The 17,112-nt window shown below is 57.3% G+C and overlaps 1 protein-coding gene across 3 annotated transcripts in view; it reads right to left on the bottom strand.

Annotated features, from left to right (window-relative positions):
* The window catches only part of GSE1 (Gse1 coiled-coil protein), a 500,133-nt gene extending 490,659 nt beyond the window's left edge, over positions 1-9,474 (bottom strand). For all 3 annotated transcript variants that reach the window (XM_030819556.1, XM_030819565.1, XM_030819573.1), the window contains exon 1: positions 7,453-9,474. In XM_030819556.1, the coding sequence (XP_030675416.1) occupies positions 7,453-9,393 (1,941 nt within the window). In that variant the 5' untranslated portion in view covers positions 9,394-9,474. The remainder of the gene's footprint in view (positions 1-7,452) is intronic.
* Positions 9,475-17,112: the final 7,638 nt, after the last annotated feature.

Below are 17,112 nucleotides of genomic sequence, written 5' to 3'. Positions count from 1 at the left end.
AGGCACGTATGAGATGATTCCACTCACAAGAGACGTCCAGAACGCGCAGATCCACAAAGACAGAGGGCAGACGAGTGGGTGCCAGGGTGAGCGGAGGAGGGGATGGGGATGACTCCTGATGGGCACAGGGTCTCCTTTGGGGGGTGATGGGAATGTTCTGGAACTGGACAGTCATGCTGGTGCACAACTTTGTGACTACACTAAAACCCACTGAATTGTATACTTTCAAAGGGCGACTTTTAGGGTGTGTGAATTATATCACAATTAACACAACAACAAAAACCACAATGCTTTCTCCAGGGCAGCCCCACATCCCTATTCCCACCTGACGGGTCCCCACACACTGCTACGATGGACAGCGTACCCCTCGTCCCTCCCTGCCCAACCCCCGCACCTCCCTCCTCACCGTCCCACAGTCCCACCTCAAGCCCCCTCCAAGACACTCTTCACTGTGCAGGGGGCAGGCCCCTGCCACCCCTCTCTCTGGCCACTCTCCTGGCCACCATCACTGCGCCCAAGACCCTGCCTGGTTGCTCACTGCTGGGTCCTGGTGTCTAGAGCAGTGCCTGAGGCACAATGGGCACTCAGTAAAGACAGGCTGAAACGTGGTAAGGCATTGTTTTCCCGTGGCCTTCCAGGATAAATCCCAGACTCCTCAGCTGTGCCCACAATGTCGTCCGTCAGCAGTTCTCACCCTTGCACTTGAATCTTCTAGAAGCTTTAAAATACCGTGGCCCGGGACCACCCCTCAGACATCCTGATTTAACAGGCCGGGGGGCAGGGCCCTGTCGTTGGTATTTTTAAATTCAGACTGATTGACATTGATTCGAGTGTGCATCCAGGGATTCCAAACACCACCGGGAATGCTGGTCCTGCCCACCCTTCACGCCCGTCCCCTCTTCTGGCTCCATGCAGAATGACTGTTCTCCAGCACAATACTCCCCAACATCCAGGCCTTAACACCTGCTCCTCTGCCAGGAGCACATGGCCCCTACTCGGACTTGGCTGAATCCTTTTCAGTCTTCAGGACTCAGCTTAAATGTCACCTCCTCCAGGAAGCCTTCCCTGTGCACACCTGTTTCTCACCCTGCCATAGGCTCTCAGCAGACCCTACCCTGACCTCAGCACGGAACTCAATGCACTGCACAGCCACAGCTGGACCTCTTCACTGGTCCCTCAACCTCTCATCGCCCACCAGCACCTCGAGGTCAGGGGACGCCTGATGTCATAGTAGGTGCCCAGAGCGCCAGATGCTCCCCGAGTGCCCGGCCCAGGGCAGACACACGTTGTTCAGTTAGTGGGTAGAATATGGGTGTGCTTCTCCAAGGCAGCCATGGATGAGGGTAGAGGCTCGCACAGGGATGGGAGGCAGGACTGCAGTTCATCCCTGGCCCAGCACCGCCAGGGTATAGCGTTGTCTGAAAGTGATGGTCTGTGAGATTATTCCTGACCCTAACATGTTATCCTCCAAGGGACAGAACCCCATGGCGTTTTGGGGTCCTGGCATCATATACTAAATTTAAAACCAGGCCCCAAGATGAAGTCATGCTCCCGTTCCTAGCCTCACGGCAGAGACTGCCAATAAACCACAAGACGTTTTCCCAGAGAGTCCAGACATGGCCTCAGAACCCTTCTTAACACAGCACGAGATGGCGGAAAGAGACACCACGTACACAATGCAAATCGCCTGTGACTTTTGCAGACCAGTCCTGTCGCTTTGACAGATGGGGAAACTGGATGAAGATCGCCCAGTGAGGAGGGGCTCCTTCCACAACTGACCCCAAGAGTGTCCTACTTGGGGCTATGTGAAGTCACGAGGCAAGTCCTGCAACGCTCTTCTCCGAGGACAGACATGGCATCTCTCTTCAGTGTCCCCACTAGAATCGGGACCTGAGGCAGAAGAGGGCCCTGAATTCTGGACGCGGGGTCTTCCCCAGCCAAGGAAATGTGCCCAGAAGCTATAGATCCTCCAAAGACACTCCCAGCAGAGTAAACCTCACAAGGATGAGATCCTGAGAGATCTAAGCAGAGGAGGAACCAAGAAGCTTTGCAGACCCTGGCTCCTCCAGCTTCACCCCTTCCCCCTCCCGCTTCCAGGGGAGGCCAAGTTTTGAAGACCTTTCGCCTTCACTTCCTCCTTCACCTGCTTTTCTCCGACTGCCTCCGGGTTTAGGAGGGGCACATCTGGAAAGCTCACTCCTCTGAGTTTGAGAAGGGCCTGGCCACTTTCCAGCTGCTGCCAAGGAGAGGGTGCCAGTGCCAGCCCCAGCCAGGCTGCCTCCTGTGGCACCTTCCAGAAGGTCCCCACTTCCAATCAGTCTTGACCAGGTGTTCCAAGAGCCTGGGCCTGGGGAGGAGGGGCAGCCAGACCCCCTGAGGAGCAGGGAACCGCGTGGGCGCAGATAGCCAGGAAGCATGGGAAACAGATGTGCACGTGGCCTGATGGGCGGGTGACGACAGACGCTCTCTGCAGACCTCAGATGTCCCTGCAGAGAAGAAAGGTGGTTGCGGCAGCAACACCTGTTCTGGGCTCGGAGGCCACACTCCGGGGGCCTGGCCGGGGCATCCCCACAGTGAGAGGCTGGGGGTATGGTTAGGTAAACAGCTGCATGGGCCATTAACCAGAATGCTCTCCGGACAGAGTCCTGGAAGAGGGAAGGGCGGCCCGCCCGCCAACTGGCTTGCAGGGAGAGCCAATCCATCATGCAGCAGACCCATCTTTGACGGGAGCTCTCCCAGCAACAGAAGGAAGGTGCCAGCTAAGACCTCAACAGATGGGCCACACTGGGGAAGCCAAGGCACGGGGCACCACTGCTCAGTGAGCAAAGAAACTCAGGGGTGCAGCCGAGGCAGCCAAGGGGGGCGTCTCAGGGCCTCTGCCCCACGCGAGCTAACTCCTGCCCCTGAGATGTTCTAGAGGCTGAGGCGAGGAGGGGTGGGCACACACAGGAAATTAAGAGCCACTGCCCCACCTCCAGGCCATGGCCACCTCCACAACTGGAGACCCACAGAGGACAGAAAGGCAGGATTTGGGGAGGCCAAGGTGGGAGGATCACTTGAGCTTAGGAGACCAGCCAGGGCAACGGAGTCTCTAGAAAACACCAAAAGCTTAGCCTGGCGTGCTGGCGCACCTACGGTCCCAGCCACTCACAAGACGGGGGTGGGAGGTTTGCCTGAGCTCAGGAGGGGGAGGCTGCAGGCAGCAGATATTGTACCATTGCACTCCAGCCTGGGCAACAGAGTGAGACCCTGTCTCAAAACAAAACAAAACAAGCAAGCAAAAAGGCAAGACCAAGTAGAGGCTGGAGCACAGACTCAAGAGCTGGACTCACGCCCGACGCTGGTCCTGGGGTTACTAGCTGAGTGACCTTGGACAAGTTGCTTAACCTCTCTGGACTTATTTCCTAATCTACGAAAAGGGAACAGTGGCACCTCCTAAAACTGGGCTGCGGCGAGGCTTCAGTATGTGTGAAACCAGGTGAAGCGTGCACGCCTCCTGGAGGGTGGGACGCACTCCATAAAGGTTATCACCCGCATTATCACGTCCCCAAATGCCACCCCCAGCATCCTGGCCAGCCTTGTTTCCAGCTCTGAAGGGAGGGACAGCCGTTCCCCACCCCAGCAGAAAGGCAGCAGGCAGAGGCTCCAACCTCAGAAACCCAGCGTCGCACCAGCAGCACTTCACGGGGGTGGGGGGAAGGGGGCATCAACGCATCCGCACTCCTACTGCCAGCCAGGTGCTCTCACCCAGGCCGGCTCACTCGGTTCTGAGGCCCAGACAGCGCAAAAGTCTTACCCAGGATCACACAGCCGACTCCCAGCAGCATGAAGATTCGAGCCAGGTTTGTCTTAAGGCAACCCCGGGGTCTTTCCAGGGTTTCACAGAGCTTCCCTGGGAGGCTTGCAGGGAAGGGTCCGTCCTTGGGGCAGGGATGCCCGGCCCAGAGGAGCAGGCTTCATCCTCCCCAGGCCACCCCAAACACAGCCCTGGTGAAGCAGGAGGCATGAGTCAGGTGCCTGCAGAGTGTGGTGCTCTCTGGGGACCCAGGGCCCAGCTGGAGGGAAAAGTGCAAATCCTATCCAAAGCAGAAGGTGCAGGGGACACCCTCCTCCTCTTCTTTTTTTCTTTTCTTCTCTTTATTTTTTTCATGTTTCCTCTTATAGTGTTTTAAAGCTGATTCACTAATGCATGAACACATCATAGGGAACAACTGAGGAGTCACAGGAAGCAGCACAGATCATGGTTCTGGGACATGCCACGTCCCCAGCTGAGTGGCTTCCCCGCAGCTAACTTCCAGTGCTCTCGTCATCCCACCTAAATTTTCAAACCACCCCCTAAGAGACAGATGGGAAGATGCACGTGACGATCAAGAACTTGGGGGCTGGCATTAGGAAATAGGCTTGGGGACAGCCCCTCCACCCTCTCCCCCTCCCCAGGGGGCTCACAGGCTTCTCCCCTGCCCGGAGCCCCAGCTCTCATTCCCAGCTCCTGCAAGCACCACCTTCACTGCCCATGCCCACCCTGGCACTGGGTCCTAAGTTTAATCTGCTCTGCTACTTCTCGGCACTTAGCTCTGCTGTAAGTGGCTCCTTCCCTCCACTCCTCGTGTGTGTCCCCCTCCCCCATGACACTGGAGGCTCTGTGCTTGCCACCAGATCCCCAGCATCTGGAACCGCGCCTGGCTCAGAGTTGGCGCTCCATAAATATTTGTTGAATGAATGGGAAGGAGGGGGAGGGAGGACGGAAGGCCAGAAGGCTGCATTTCCGGCATTCTCCGGGCTGTCAATCGTGCTTCCCTGGGAGCTGAGAGCTGAGGCTTCTCCTTTCCCTCCATCCAGGGGAGCCTGAGACCCGTCAGAGCTGTCCCCTCTGTGGGCAGACGTGCCCCAGGGGCCTCACCACCCACCTGGATTGCTGCCACCGCTGGGCTCTAAGCAGATCTCTTTTCAGTCCGTTCCACTTTCTTTCAAGAAACTGTTATTGCTCCCCCGAGCCTTCAACTTCAAATCCAACCTCCTATTCCTGATTTCAAGGCCTGGAGTTCACTCCAACCTTATTTCCTCTCATCCCCAACAGGCACCTCCTGCCCACGGAGGCTGAACAGGTCACCCCTGCTTCTGGGCCTGTCTGCCTGCCTCATTCCAACAAATCCTACCTCTTTTCTGAGGCTTGACTCAAGCTCCACCTCCTCCAGGCAGTTGGTGGAAGAGGGCCTAGGGAGCAGAAGCAGGTTCAAAACCCGCCTCAGATACCCACTGGCTGTGTGTCGTCTGACTTCTCTGAATCTTGGTGGACTCACCTATAAAATGAGATAAGAAGGCCTCAAGAGCCACGGTAAGGAGCGAATGCACTAACTTGTTCTAGGGAACGGAGCACACATCCATACCGCATGAAACCTCGCCAAACCCATGCTGACCCCTTCTGGGCAGACACCAGCCTGCATTCCCATCCACACCAGACTACTCTCCACTCCCCCTTCCCAGCTGCCTGAGAAACGGCGGCTTCTTGTTTCCTGGAGTTCTTATCGGTCAAGGCCGACGGGCAGCATCCCATCAACTCCTGACACGTGAGCAAATCCGCATGAGAAAATACATCAGAATGTGGATATTTTGCGCAAAACCCTGTGTTTGAGGATTTGCAGAGAGTTCTGACTGTCCCTTGAAACACCACTGCCAGGTGTAAAACTGGCACCCAGCCTGCAAGCGAGCATCTCGCACATAGAAGCAACCCACATCCAAGAAGAATTTGCTCCTATGCGCCAGGGTGGAGGATGTGAGGGTCCCACTATATGTCAAGGACCTAACCCTCTGGGGGAACTTACATTTCCCCCAATCCAATGAACTCTCACCATGTCCCTACAAAGCAGGTGGTACGTTTCCAATTCTCAACCAAGGAAACTGACATTCCACCAGGATAAGAAACTAACTCACAGGTACTTAGCAAAAGAAAGGGCAGAATTTCAAAATCTGCCTCAGATACCTACTGACTGAGTGTCGTCTGACTTCTCTGAGTCTTGATGGACTCATCTATAAAATGAGATGAGAAGGCCTCGCAGCGCCATGGTAAGGAACAAATGAACTGGGGTCAGTCTTGCTCCAAAACTTGTTCTCTTCCGCCAGTTTCAGCCCTTTTGGGAACTGCAGCTCTTCTGATTCCCATAGGCTGCACTGCTATATGCCGAAGAAGAGAGCTTCAGCATCTGTGACGGGAGACGATGTGCTCGTCCAATTAAAATGAGAGACCATCCCACCAAAGCCACAAAGACAGCTTGAAAGTCCAAAGCTGTCATCGGTAGAAAAGGAAATCTGAGTAGAGCGTGAAGACGGGGACCGCGTATCGGGGGAGAGGTGGGCAAATCATGGCAGAGCGCACTTCCCGGGTGCAGCCACAATAAGTGAACATGTCCCCCAGACAGCCCACCTCCGTGCCCCACACGTGCAGATGGGAGGCAGGATCAGGAAGCTTTCCAAGGGTGGAATGACCCTTTCTGCACAGGATAGCGCCACCTTTCCCATCCACACGTCCCTCTGCCCACACATGGCCAGCAGCTGCCACTGCAGGCGTTTGATTAAAACAAGTCGCACTGACTGTCTTTGGCAGAAATGCAGATCCATGCCCCGGTGGCCGGGTTGGTGACTGCCACTCACAGACGCCTACATCTACCTCCCCAGACCCACCGGGGGCAGTTCCTGCTTGGGCCCTTGCAAAGCCGGATCCCAAATTAAGTGAGCCCCGTCTGGCTCCTCGCGGGCGGGCAGCGGGAAGGCAGGCGCCTTATAAACAGGGAGAGTGCCAGGCCTCCCGTCTGCCTCCTGCACAGCTGACTTGCAGAGAAGAAAGACTCTCTTCCCGCTGGGGAAAAAGTCTGTTTAGGCCACTGTCCCTGGAATTCCACACCCCCATGTCTGGAACCCTGTTTCCCTCAGCCGTAAAGCAAGCAGTCTCAAAGGAACAGTGTGAACTTAGGTGGAAAACTCTGGAAAAGCCAAGTCACACGGGAGCTAGAACGGAGAGGAACTTCCACCTCTGATGTGTTTCAAACCGGGTGAGCACAGAGACCTCTCTGTGACCTGCACGGCTGGACTAATTACCAATGTTATCAGGCGGATGACAGACATGCCCCAAACTTCCTCTGTTTGATAGATCCCACTGCAAACACACCCAAGTTCAGGCCCGTGCCTGCTGTTCTCAGCAGTGCCCTATTCTCCCCTAAGACCACTCCTGATCCCCACTCCTCTGACCGCTGTCCCATGTCTCCAAGGTCAGCCAGGCCAACGTACCCACCAAGCACTAGCCCAGTGACTCAGGGAGGGTACCTCCCCCGGAACGCCCCGCACAGAACCAGTGAAAACTCCTCCTTCAGAGTTTTTCTAAGGAACAGAAAACATCTCTCCCTTCCCTGCATAGATTTTGGAGGAAGCGTCTAAGATGAGTCGAAAACTGCTGCTTACCTTCGTCGCTGCTGCCACTGGGGAGCTCCAGCTCATGGGTCCCTGGCGGGTGAGCCCTTGGCCCGCACACACCAGGGTCCCACACTCCACGCAAGCGCCGATGATCAGCTGCTGTCCGTCATCCACCAACAGGCTGTGGCTTGCTCGCAGGGTGTATAGGAACAGGGGCAGCCGGGCCACCCGCACGGACTTCAACCCCAGACACCGTTTCTTCTCCTGCTGACAAAAGAAGCACACGAACGTCTCCACCTGGTACTGCCGGGACCAGGCGCTGACAGCGTGGTGGGAGCTGCGGGCCTCATGCTGCAGCCACTGGGCCAGCAGGTCATGGTAGCAGAGCACACAGGTGGCCACCAGGCCGGTGGAGTCCACAGGCCTGGCACGAGGGGCAGGCGGGTACACGGTGAGGAAGGGGAAGAAGGGCTCCTTCTCGCCCAAGCGGCTGGCGGGGTTCACGTTGAGCTGGAACTCCTTCCCGGGGCCCAGCTCAGCCCCACAGATGTAGCAGATGGACACGGGGCCGCCCTGGGCCGACGCCGGCAGCTCGGAGAGGGCAGGGTCGGAGGCGGAGAAGGCCTGGTGGTACCTGCCCAGGAAGCCCTGCACGGAGGTGATGAGCTCCTCGTTCTGGCAGGCCCGGTACAGGGCCCAGACATCCTCCAGGACGCTGAAGCACTTGGGGCAGCTGCGGACTTCACAGCGCTTGTTGGGGCCCTGGGCGTTGGGTGGGCAGGGCAGGAGGCTGAGGAAGGGGAAATGCATGGCGCTCCTGGCGTTGCCGTTGAGGATCCTGGAGGGGACCGCCCGGGCATCCGGGGTACAGTCCTCCCCACAGAGGTAGCAGGCCTCTCGCAGGGACCCGGAGGGCAGGCCCTCTTCCCTCGGGAGCCTCCTACCCTTGGAGGCCATGCCGGGGGCGTGGCTGTCCAGGGGCACCACATAGAGTCGCTGCAGGACCGGCACGTTGGCCAGCTCGAAGCTCTGCCACTGCTGCGTGAGGGAGGAGAAGCAGCTGGCGCACACCAGGGTACTGCCGCCCTCGCTGATGGGCTGTGCCCCTGGGGGCGGGCTGTGCAGCCACAGGAAGGGGAAGAACGGGGCCTGAGCCAGCTTCTCCTGCTTCTGCACGTGGACCTGGTGGTGCGAGGCCGGGGACAGCGGGGCCCCGCAGATGTAGCAGCAAAGGCCTTCTGGTGGTGCCGCCCGGCTGTCCAGGAAAGCCCGGGGGACACGGCCACTGTTGTCCTTCTCTTTGGGGTTGCAGACGCCTGGGAAAGGCTGTTCCTTGTGGTCCTCTTCCCCACTGGTGATGTTGACGTCACTGTCCTCGGAGGTGCAGAAGCCCCGGAGGCTCTCCCCCAGCGGCCTGCTCTCCAGGGTCTTAGTGGCTCTGCCCGAGGGAGGCCCTTTCATGCCGTCTGCAGGGGCCTCTTGGACAGGAGGGCCTTGCCAAGGATCCTGAATGCCCCTCAGGACGCTGGCCCGGGCCTCGGGAACCCAGTGCCTCCCGACCCCCTTCCGCCGGCGCCTAACCCCGGCCTTGGGCTCCCCATCCGCGTGGGCCTTCGCGGGGAGCCCCTCCTCCTCCGCGCGCCCCGGCGCCGAGGCCTCTGCGCCCTGTCCCGGAGCCGGCCTCCACTCCTGGCCGCGCCCCCCGCGAGGCCCTGGTCCTGGGGCCCCGTCCTGGTGGGGGCTGGCGGCGTCCCGCGCGGGCGGGTCGGGCTCGGAAAGGGGGTCAGTGTCCGACAGCTCCGACAGGTCGGAGTCTCGCGTCTCCTCCGCAGCCCCGCGCAGCCGGGGGCCGCCACCGTCGTCCTCGTCGTCGTCGCCGGTGGCGCTGCCCAGCGCGTAGGCGACGTTCCACTCGCGGGGGGCCCCGGCGCCGCCACGGCGGCCGCCTGCGCCCGCGTCGCACTGGTGGGGCCGCTTGAGCCAGTACATGCGCTTGTCCACCGGCGTGCGGGCGCGCTCGAAGGCGGCCCACTGCTCGCCCAGGAAGCAGCGGCACACGGCGCACACCAACACGCAGCCGTCGGCCGGGGACAGCTCGCGCGCGCCGGGGGCCGGCTCCTGCTGCTGCAGGAACGGGAAGAAGGGCTGCGCCGGGGCCCCCGCGCCCGCCGCCGGCTGCTTCACCTGCAGCTTCAGCTCCTTGCCGCGCCCGATGCCGCCGCCGCAGATGAAGCAGGAGAGCGGCGCGCCGCCCGCTGCCCGCTCGCCCACGGCTGCCATGAGCCGCTGCTTGCGGGAGACCGGGGCCGGCCGCCCGCTCATGGCCGCGCCGCGCCGCCCGCCCGGGCCCCCGCGCGCCCCGGGCCGCCCTCAGCTCCCGCCCGCGCCGCCGCCGCCGCGCCCAACTTGGAGCATGTGTGCGCGCCGCAAAGTTTGGCGGCGGGCGGCCGGCGCGGGCGCGGGCGCACGGCCCCTCGCAGCGGCGCCCCCCCGGGCCTGCCGAGCCCCCCCCGGCGGCGGCGCGGGCCCAGGCGGCGCCGCGGCGAGCGCGCCCGGAACGCAGCGGCGGCGGCGGCTGCGGCGGCTGCGGCGGGGCCCGGGCGGCTGGAGCGGCAGCCGCATGTGCGAGCTCCGGCGCCTGCCAAGGCGTGGGGTCATTTAATTGGGGAGGAGGGGGCGGGGCGGCGGCGGGCGGGAGGGGCGGGGAGGGGCGGAGGGCGGGCGCGCGGCGGGCGGGGGAATCCCTCCCCGCGCGCTTCCTCCCCCCGCCCTCCTCCTCCAAGCCTGCCTCCCTCCCGCCCGCCGCCGCCTCCCCCCGCGTCCCAAACTGCGCACAATAGCGGCCGGCTCCTCTATCTATTTTGTGTCCAGCCGGAGCCGCGCGAGATGATTCATTGCCCCAATTAGGGGCTCTCTGCAGCGCGCCCGGCTCTAGCCGTCTGAAGGGTCTCCTGGGGGACCCGCCGAAACCCATCAGCGGCTGGAGCTGGTCTTTAAGTAAAGGTCAATCAGGACGCGGGAGGAGCCAGGTAAGGACGCTGCGGGCGCCCCTGGAGGCAGAGGAACCCCCCACTCCAGGGCTGCAGTGAGGGCAGCCCCAGCCTAGATGCAGGCACCCTGCCGGCGCCGTTCAGGGTTGTCCGACCCCCTCAAAAGGGGCGACTAAGCAAGAAAGCCATTTACAGTCCCGAACAGGCCTGAGTTGGGGGTACCATTCAGGCCCCCGCGTTCTAATTTTGGAGAGGGAAAAGAGGAGCCGTCCCGGTCTCCTAGAACCCGTTAGTGAATGCATCATCCCGCGGACAGTCTGGGGCCTGCTCTGCCCCTTCCCACCATCGGCAGGGGTCACTGGGTCACCAGCAGACGTAGAAAGGGTCCTGTGTGTCCCAAGGCCAGTGACTCAACCTCTCTGGGTCCTGATTTCATTCTCTTCAACAGCAGCTGCAGCAGGGGATTAACTGTTTCCGTGTCTTTATTGTACGTGTGTAGAGATACATTGTATTTATTTAACAAGCAGAGGGACTTGCGGTGCGAGGCGCTTAGGGTTAACTGTGGTGATCAGCCCCATTTCACATACAGGAAAGAAGTAGCATTGAGTGTTAAGTTTTCATCCAAAGGGGGCCAAGCAGAATTCAGACCCAGGACGTCGGGCTCCAGGCCCTACTCTTGACCACCAGGGCGAGTAGCCGTGCGAGGCAAACGTCTGGTCCACGTCGCCAGTCTGCTGTTGGGGACGGTCCATGGCAGGACAAGGCCAGGATCCCTGGGTCCTCCCGGATGATCTGGCTCAGGCCCTGGTCCAATCCAGGCATCTCCAGACGTCTCATTCCCCATCTGTGAAATGGCACCCCTTCCAGCTCCAAAATTCTACGATCCTCTGACTTCTGGGCAGTTTACAGCTTCCTCATTTGCAAGCAGCAGCCCAGAATCAGCCTGGGGACAAAGCTGCCCGGTGGTCCCCTCCACCCTCTGGGACACTGAAATGTAAATAAAACTGGGCTTCCTCTTGGCAAGGAAGAGGGCCATGCATTGTAAATAAACGCAAGAAGAAGGCCTCCGGAATTCCTGGGGGATATTCCAGGGCTCAACCCTCAGTCCAAGGGTTAACAGGAAATCATCATTGGTTGGGACTTTGGGCCTTCACCCTGGCCCAGAGGAATGCTGTGTCAGCAAAACTGTCCCGAAGGAATGTTGGGAGCGGGGCAGGGGGCTTCTTGGCTCCTGGCATTTTTAATACCTGGAGAGAGGAGGAGGGCTTATTAGGAAAAGTTTAAAGGGCAATGTCTGTTGAATTGCATTCTTGCACAGTTAAAGAGGGACTATTAGGTCCCACACAGACCGAGAGGTTGCTAGTAACACACTGCCCGGCTGGGGACATGCAGGTCACCGGGTGAGTTAAACATGGGTTCCTCAGGGCTGTCCCTTCTGCTTCAAATGCCTTTTGGGCTCATCTGTATGGCCATGGCCTCAGTGTCATCCTCAGAGGCCTCCCTTTTCTCTCTAGAGCAGGTGCTGTTCCGCGCTTCTCCTCATCCCAGCTCCCCAGCGCAGGAGTTTGCCATTGAATTTATTGATTTTTCCATCCACGGCTCCTGTCTGCCCCGCCTTGGAATCCTGGGTGCTCCCTCTCAAGGGCAGGAGCCAGGTCTGTCTTGCTTACTGGAGATCTGGGGCCTGGCTCAGTACCTTGGTCCCACACACCTGGGTCTCAATCCTGTTCTGTCCCTTGCCAGCTGTGTGAGCCTTAGGTGGACTTCTTAGCACACAACCCCTTGGTTTTCTGCTCTTTACAATGGGGGTTGTTAAATAAATAGGGATTTGGACGCAGGCATGGGCTCTGGCATGCTGTAGGTGACCGTGTATGTCTGTTGCCCCTTCCTCTTTCCAGTGGTTGAAGAGGTTCTGCTGCCTCCTGTCCGCACTGCATGGCGCACTGCAGGGCGGCAGGGAGGGCCACTGTGTTGAGGTCACACACAGAGTCTGAGGGAGAAGGATCACAGGGCCAACCAAACCAAAAGAGAGAGGTAGGGTTTTCTTGGCTGAGCCGGAATCCTCCAGGAGGTATTGCACCATACATATGCAGGTGTGAGTGTGTGCGTATGTGAATGTGCGTGATTCTGCATTTGTTAGATTATATGTGTGTGTGTACATTTGCGTAGTTATATATGGATATGTACCCTGCGTGTGAGCATGTGTGTGTGAGTTCACCTGTGTGTTTCTGTGTGTGTGCCTGTGTGTGCATGTCAAGCGGGCCAGGAGTGGGAGTGGGAGGCGTCAGCTGGATGTTTTTCTTCTCTTCAATGACCCAATGACTCAGGAAAGTCCCCTGGAACACGTCTTGGGGGCCAGGAAGCAGGGTGAACACAGATCAGAGGAGAAGGCCGGTGATGATGGCTGCTTCTCTGGGGAGATGACATGGGGGCAGGGCCGCTGCCACAGCTTGACACAGCAGACTGACATCACACAGCCATTTACTAGCTGTGTGGCTTTTGGCTTGCTCGTTTACCTCTCTGAGCCTCAGTTTCCCTATCTGTAAAGCAGAGCCAACTTGACAGTGTGCAGGGAGGGTGAACTGAGCCAATGCTGGTAAAGTACATTGCACTGGGATGCAGAATAACAGTGGTATAAACACACACAGCATATGTAGACATTAAACACACAGCACACCCATTCAGTGTGAAGCACACACCAGGACCTATGCTTTGCAGGTGCCAACTCGTCAAATCTTTCCCAGAAGCCCACAAGGTTGGTTGTGCTGTACCCGCAAGTTTAGGGGTGAGGAGACTAGGGCATAGGGGAGGGAAGTCACAGGCCCAGGGTCACACAACGTGGTGGAGTTGGAACTGGCACCCCGGCCGCATGCCTCTGAAACCCTCTGCTTTGCTGGCTAGTGAGATTCACTTTCTCTTCAATCCTGCGATGCCAGGACAGGAACAGCCTAGAATCCAGTCCCCCCTCTCCTCATGTGTTCCCAGTTTCACACCAAAGGAAACAGGCCCTCACACATGCCTGTCTGGATACAAAACAGGCCAAGTTTGTGCCAGGAGATGAGAAGAAATGTCAGAGTGCATTGGCATGAACTTCATGCACCAAAGTAGACGCGAAGTCCCTGTTTCTAATGGAAACGGGCAAAAGGCTCAAACAGGACTATGCCATCCAAACATCCCTGCCAAGAGCTGCTGAGGCCACAGCCTGACCATCCCCAGCAGAGCCATCTCTTGGCTTCCCTCTAAGCCCTACACCCCACCCTGCAGCTGGGAGAGAGGGTGCCAGGCTCCCTCCAGACCACACACTGCACAGCCCGGCTCTTCATCTTTCAATTGTAGGACTTTAAAAGCATTGACAGATGCTCACAGACAGACCTTGCATTGGGAGCAGGTAAAAAATGCCCACCTGGATTCTGCAGGAGACAAGGAGGCCGTCAGTGTGGAACACCTGGGCACATCTCAGATTTGCAGCTACCTGTAGGTTCGTCTTAGCCCAGAAACCGCAGGAATCTGCCCTCATCCCACCCAGGAGAACTCATTTCCAGCCTCCAAATGCTTAACCACACATTGTTTTGTATCTCTGTCTCTGTGCCTGCCTCTCCCACTGGGGCAGAGCCTGAGCTGGCTTGCCTTGCCCTGCCCCACAGTTTCACAAGGATGTGGACATGGTTGGGGACCAATCAGTGCTTGAACCAGGGACGCCGCTAGACTCTGTCCAAAACCTCACTCATTATGCCTTCCAAGTTCTGGAATCATCCAGCTGCCTGGCCAGCTTCTACTGCGCCATCTTTTATTCCTCTTGAGTGCCAGCAATCAAGATTAAACTCTGTCATGTGCCCCTGGCTTTTCCCAACCCTGCAACCCGACTTCCCTTCTCACTGGGCCTTTTGCCCTTTTCCTCCTTCCTCTAAACTGTGCCTGCGCCTTTGGCATCCCGCCCAGGACCCATTTACCTTCTTAGGCTGGTCCATCCTCCTCTTTTCAGAGACGACGTGTGCTGTGTTTGGCCTCCGGCTCACTGGGGACCAGAAAAACAAAATTTGTCATCTGACTGTCCTATTTTTTCTTTTTTCTTTCTTTATTTCTTTTTCTTTTCTTTTTTTTTCTTTTTGCCTAAGAATGAAGCAAGCCCTTCTCTGCTATCCTCAGAAAGAGCTTCAGACATGACAGGCCACTGGCAAAAATATAACCTTCTTCCCACAGAGAAAGAATGTAACTGTTAACAACGAAAAATCCCTGGGATTTGTGGAGGCCTTGGGCTTATGAACCAGTTCACCTCCATGCACTCGTGTGACACAGCAGTACATGGAGGCATCACATCCATTTTAAAGATACAGAAACTGGCCGGGCGCGGTGGCTCACGCCTGTAATCCCAGCACTTTGGGAGGCCAAGGCGGGCGGATCACGAGGTCAGGAGATCGAGACCATCCTGGCTAACACGGTGAAACCCCGTCTCTACTAAAAAATACAAAGAATTAGCCGGGCGAGGTGGCGGGCGCCTGTAGTCGCAGCTACACGGGAGGCTGAGGAAGGAGAATGGCGTGAACCCCCGAGGGGCGGAGCCTGCAGTGAGCCGAGATCGCGCCGCTGCACTCCAGCCTGGGTGAAAGATCGAGACTCCTTCTCAAAAAAAATAAAAAAATAAATAAAATAAATACAGATAGAGAAACTGAGGCTCCAAGAAGCAGGGATTTCCCCAAGGGCACCATTCTTGGAATCAGGATGAGTTGCCAGCTTCGGGGCTGATGAAATTTTATTGCATTTTCTATGCATTTATTGGGCTAATTTGTTAAACATAAACATTAAACGCATACAGCATATTTTGTAGCCCTGTCTTAGCATCTTGTTGCCTTTTTATTTTTTATTTTATTTTTATTTATTTATTTATTTTTGAGACGGAGCCTCACTGTCACCCAGGCTGGAGTGCAGTGGTGCAATCCCAGCTCACCACAATCTCCGCCTCCCAGATTCAAGCAATTCTCCTGCCTCAGCCTACCAAGTAGCTGGGACTACAAAGACACGGCACCACACCCAGCTAATTTGTGTGTTTTTAGTAGAGACAGAGTTTCACCATGTTGGCCGGGCTGGTCTCGAACTCCTGACCTCAAGTGATCCACCCGCCTTGGCCTCCCAAAGTGCTGGAATTATAGACATGAGCCACCGTGCCCAGCCTCGTTGCCTTTTTAAATACAGGAGCTTCTGAGCATGGAAGTGGGTGGGCCATTTTCTATCTCGGGGGCCTGAGACAACCTAGGCAGAAACATTCTGTAAACTGCAAAGTGCCTTTTTAAACAATGACAGTTTGCATTACACAATTAAGGGTCAGAGCACGGGCTACCGATTCACAGAGCAGAATCGGGTGCTCTAAAACCTCGCCTTGCTCCCCTAAGCCTGAAAAAGAATCCAGCAGAGAATAGCCCAGTCTCCCCCTCCAGGAGACATCATCCCCACCCCATCCCTCACCATCTTGAAATCCAAGGATATTGCCGTGAACTTCAGGGCCTCATAAAACCCTTTTGATAAATGATCGCTGGAGCTGACCTGCCACTGGGGATGATGGGACAAACACTCACATAAATCTCGAGTGGACTCAAAGACTCCCTGGCTGCCGGCATCTCAACAGGTCCCTGATTTGCAGCATGAAATTCACAGCAGCCATTTATGTGGTTTGTCCCCAAGCTTCCCAGCCACGGAGGTTTCTTGTTGGGGCACAGTGGGTGGGATGGGGGCACAAGCAAAGGGAGACAGAAGCCAGAGCAACCGAGAAGTGCCATGAGGGCACCCGGCATGCAGTCGGCGCCCAATACTAACCAGCATGCAACCGAGAAGCGCCATGAGGGCACCCAGCATGCATTCGGTGCTCAATACTAACCAGAGTGCAACTGAGAAGTGCCATGAAGGCACCCGGCATGCAGTCGGTGCTCAGTACTAATCAGCATACATCCTGCAATGAAAATAGCTGATGTTTAACTAGAAGCCAGGTACTGTGTTCAGAGCTGATAGTCATATTATTATCCCATTTGGCTCTCTCAACAGCCTAAAAAGTAGGCACGATTACACACTTTTACAGACAAGGACACTGAGGCTTGGAACAGCAAATCCATGTCCCCAGTGTCAGAGCTGGGAAGTGTTAAAGCTGGACTGAGACCCGGTCTGGCCAGAGCGCCTCGGTCTTATCCGCCCTGCTGTGTGCTCAGCTCCTGGCCTGTTGGGCCGCCTTCCCAGATCCTTCCTACTAGAGGCGTCCTTGTCCCTCGAGGGGTCCTGCCAGAGAGGCTAATGGTCAGGACTCGCTGCAGACCTTCGATTCCTGCCTATGGCTTCATCAGCGGCCGCCAACTTCAGGACAGGTTTCCCCAGCTCTCTGGCACTGGAATACTCAGTGGGCCGCGGCAGGTCCCCCGAGCTGCCTAACAGGAGAGCGGTGAAGTCAACAGCAGCAGATTATTTCCAGCTGCTGCTCTGAGTCACCGAAGCATGTTCCAAACCCAGCCGCCAGCTCGACTTCCCCAGCCTCTGATTTATACGGCTGGTGGGTCGTTGCTGGACTCATGGATGGGGACGTGAGGTGGGACTGAGGCATGTGTCTGACGCTACACTGGGGTGTCATTTTTAAAAAGCTTTTTACACTGAAGTGTCGCCTCCGTACAGAAAAGTGTGCGTCTTCATACGTGTACCGCAAGCTGAATTTTCACAAACTGAACATATCTGTGTAACTAGC

The sequence above is a fragment of the Nomascus leucogenys genome, chromosome 2 (genome assembly GCF_006542625.1).
Source record: "Nomascus leucogenys isolate Asia chromosome 2, Asia_NLE_v1, whole genome shotgun sequence".
In the NCBI taxonomy this organism is placed as follows: domain Eukaryota; kingdom Metazoa; phylum Chordata; class Mammalia; order Primates; family Hylobatidae; genus Nomascus; species Nomascus leucogenys.
Note: the sequence above shows the minus strand (reverse complement) of the source record. Positions and strands in the feature narration are given on the sequence as shown.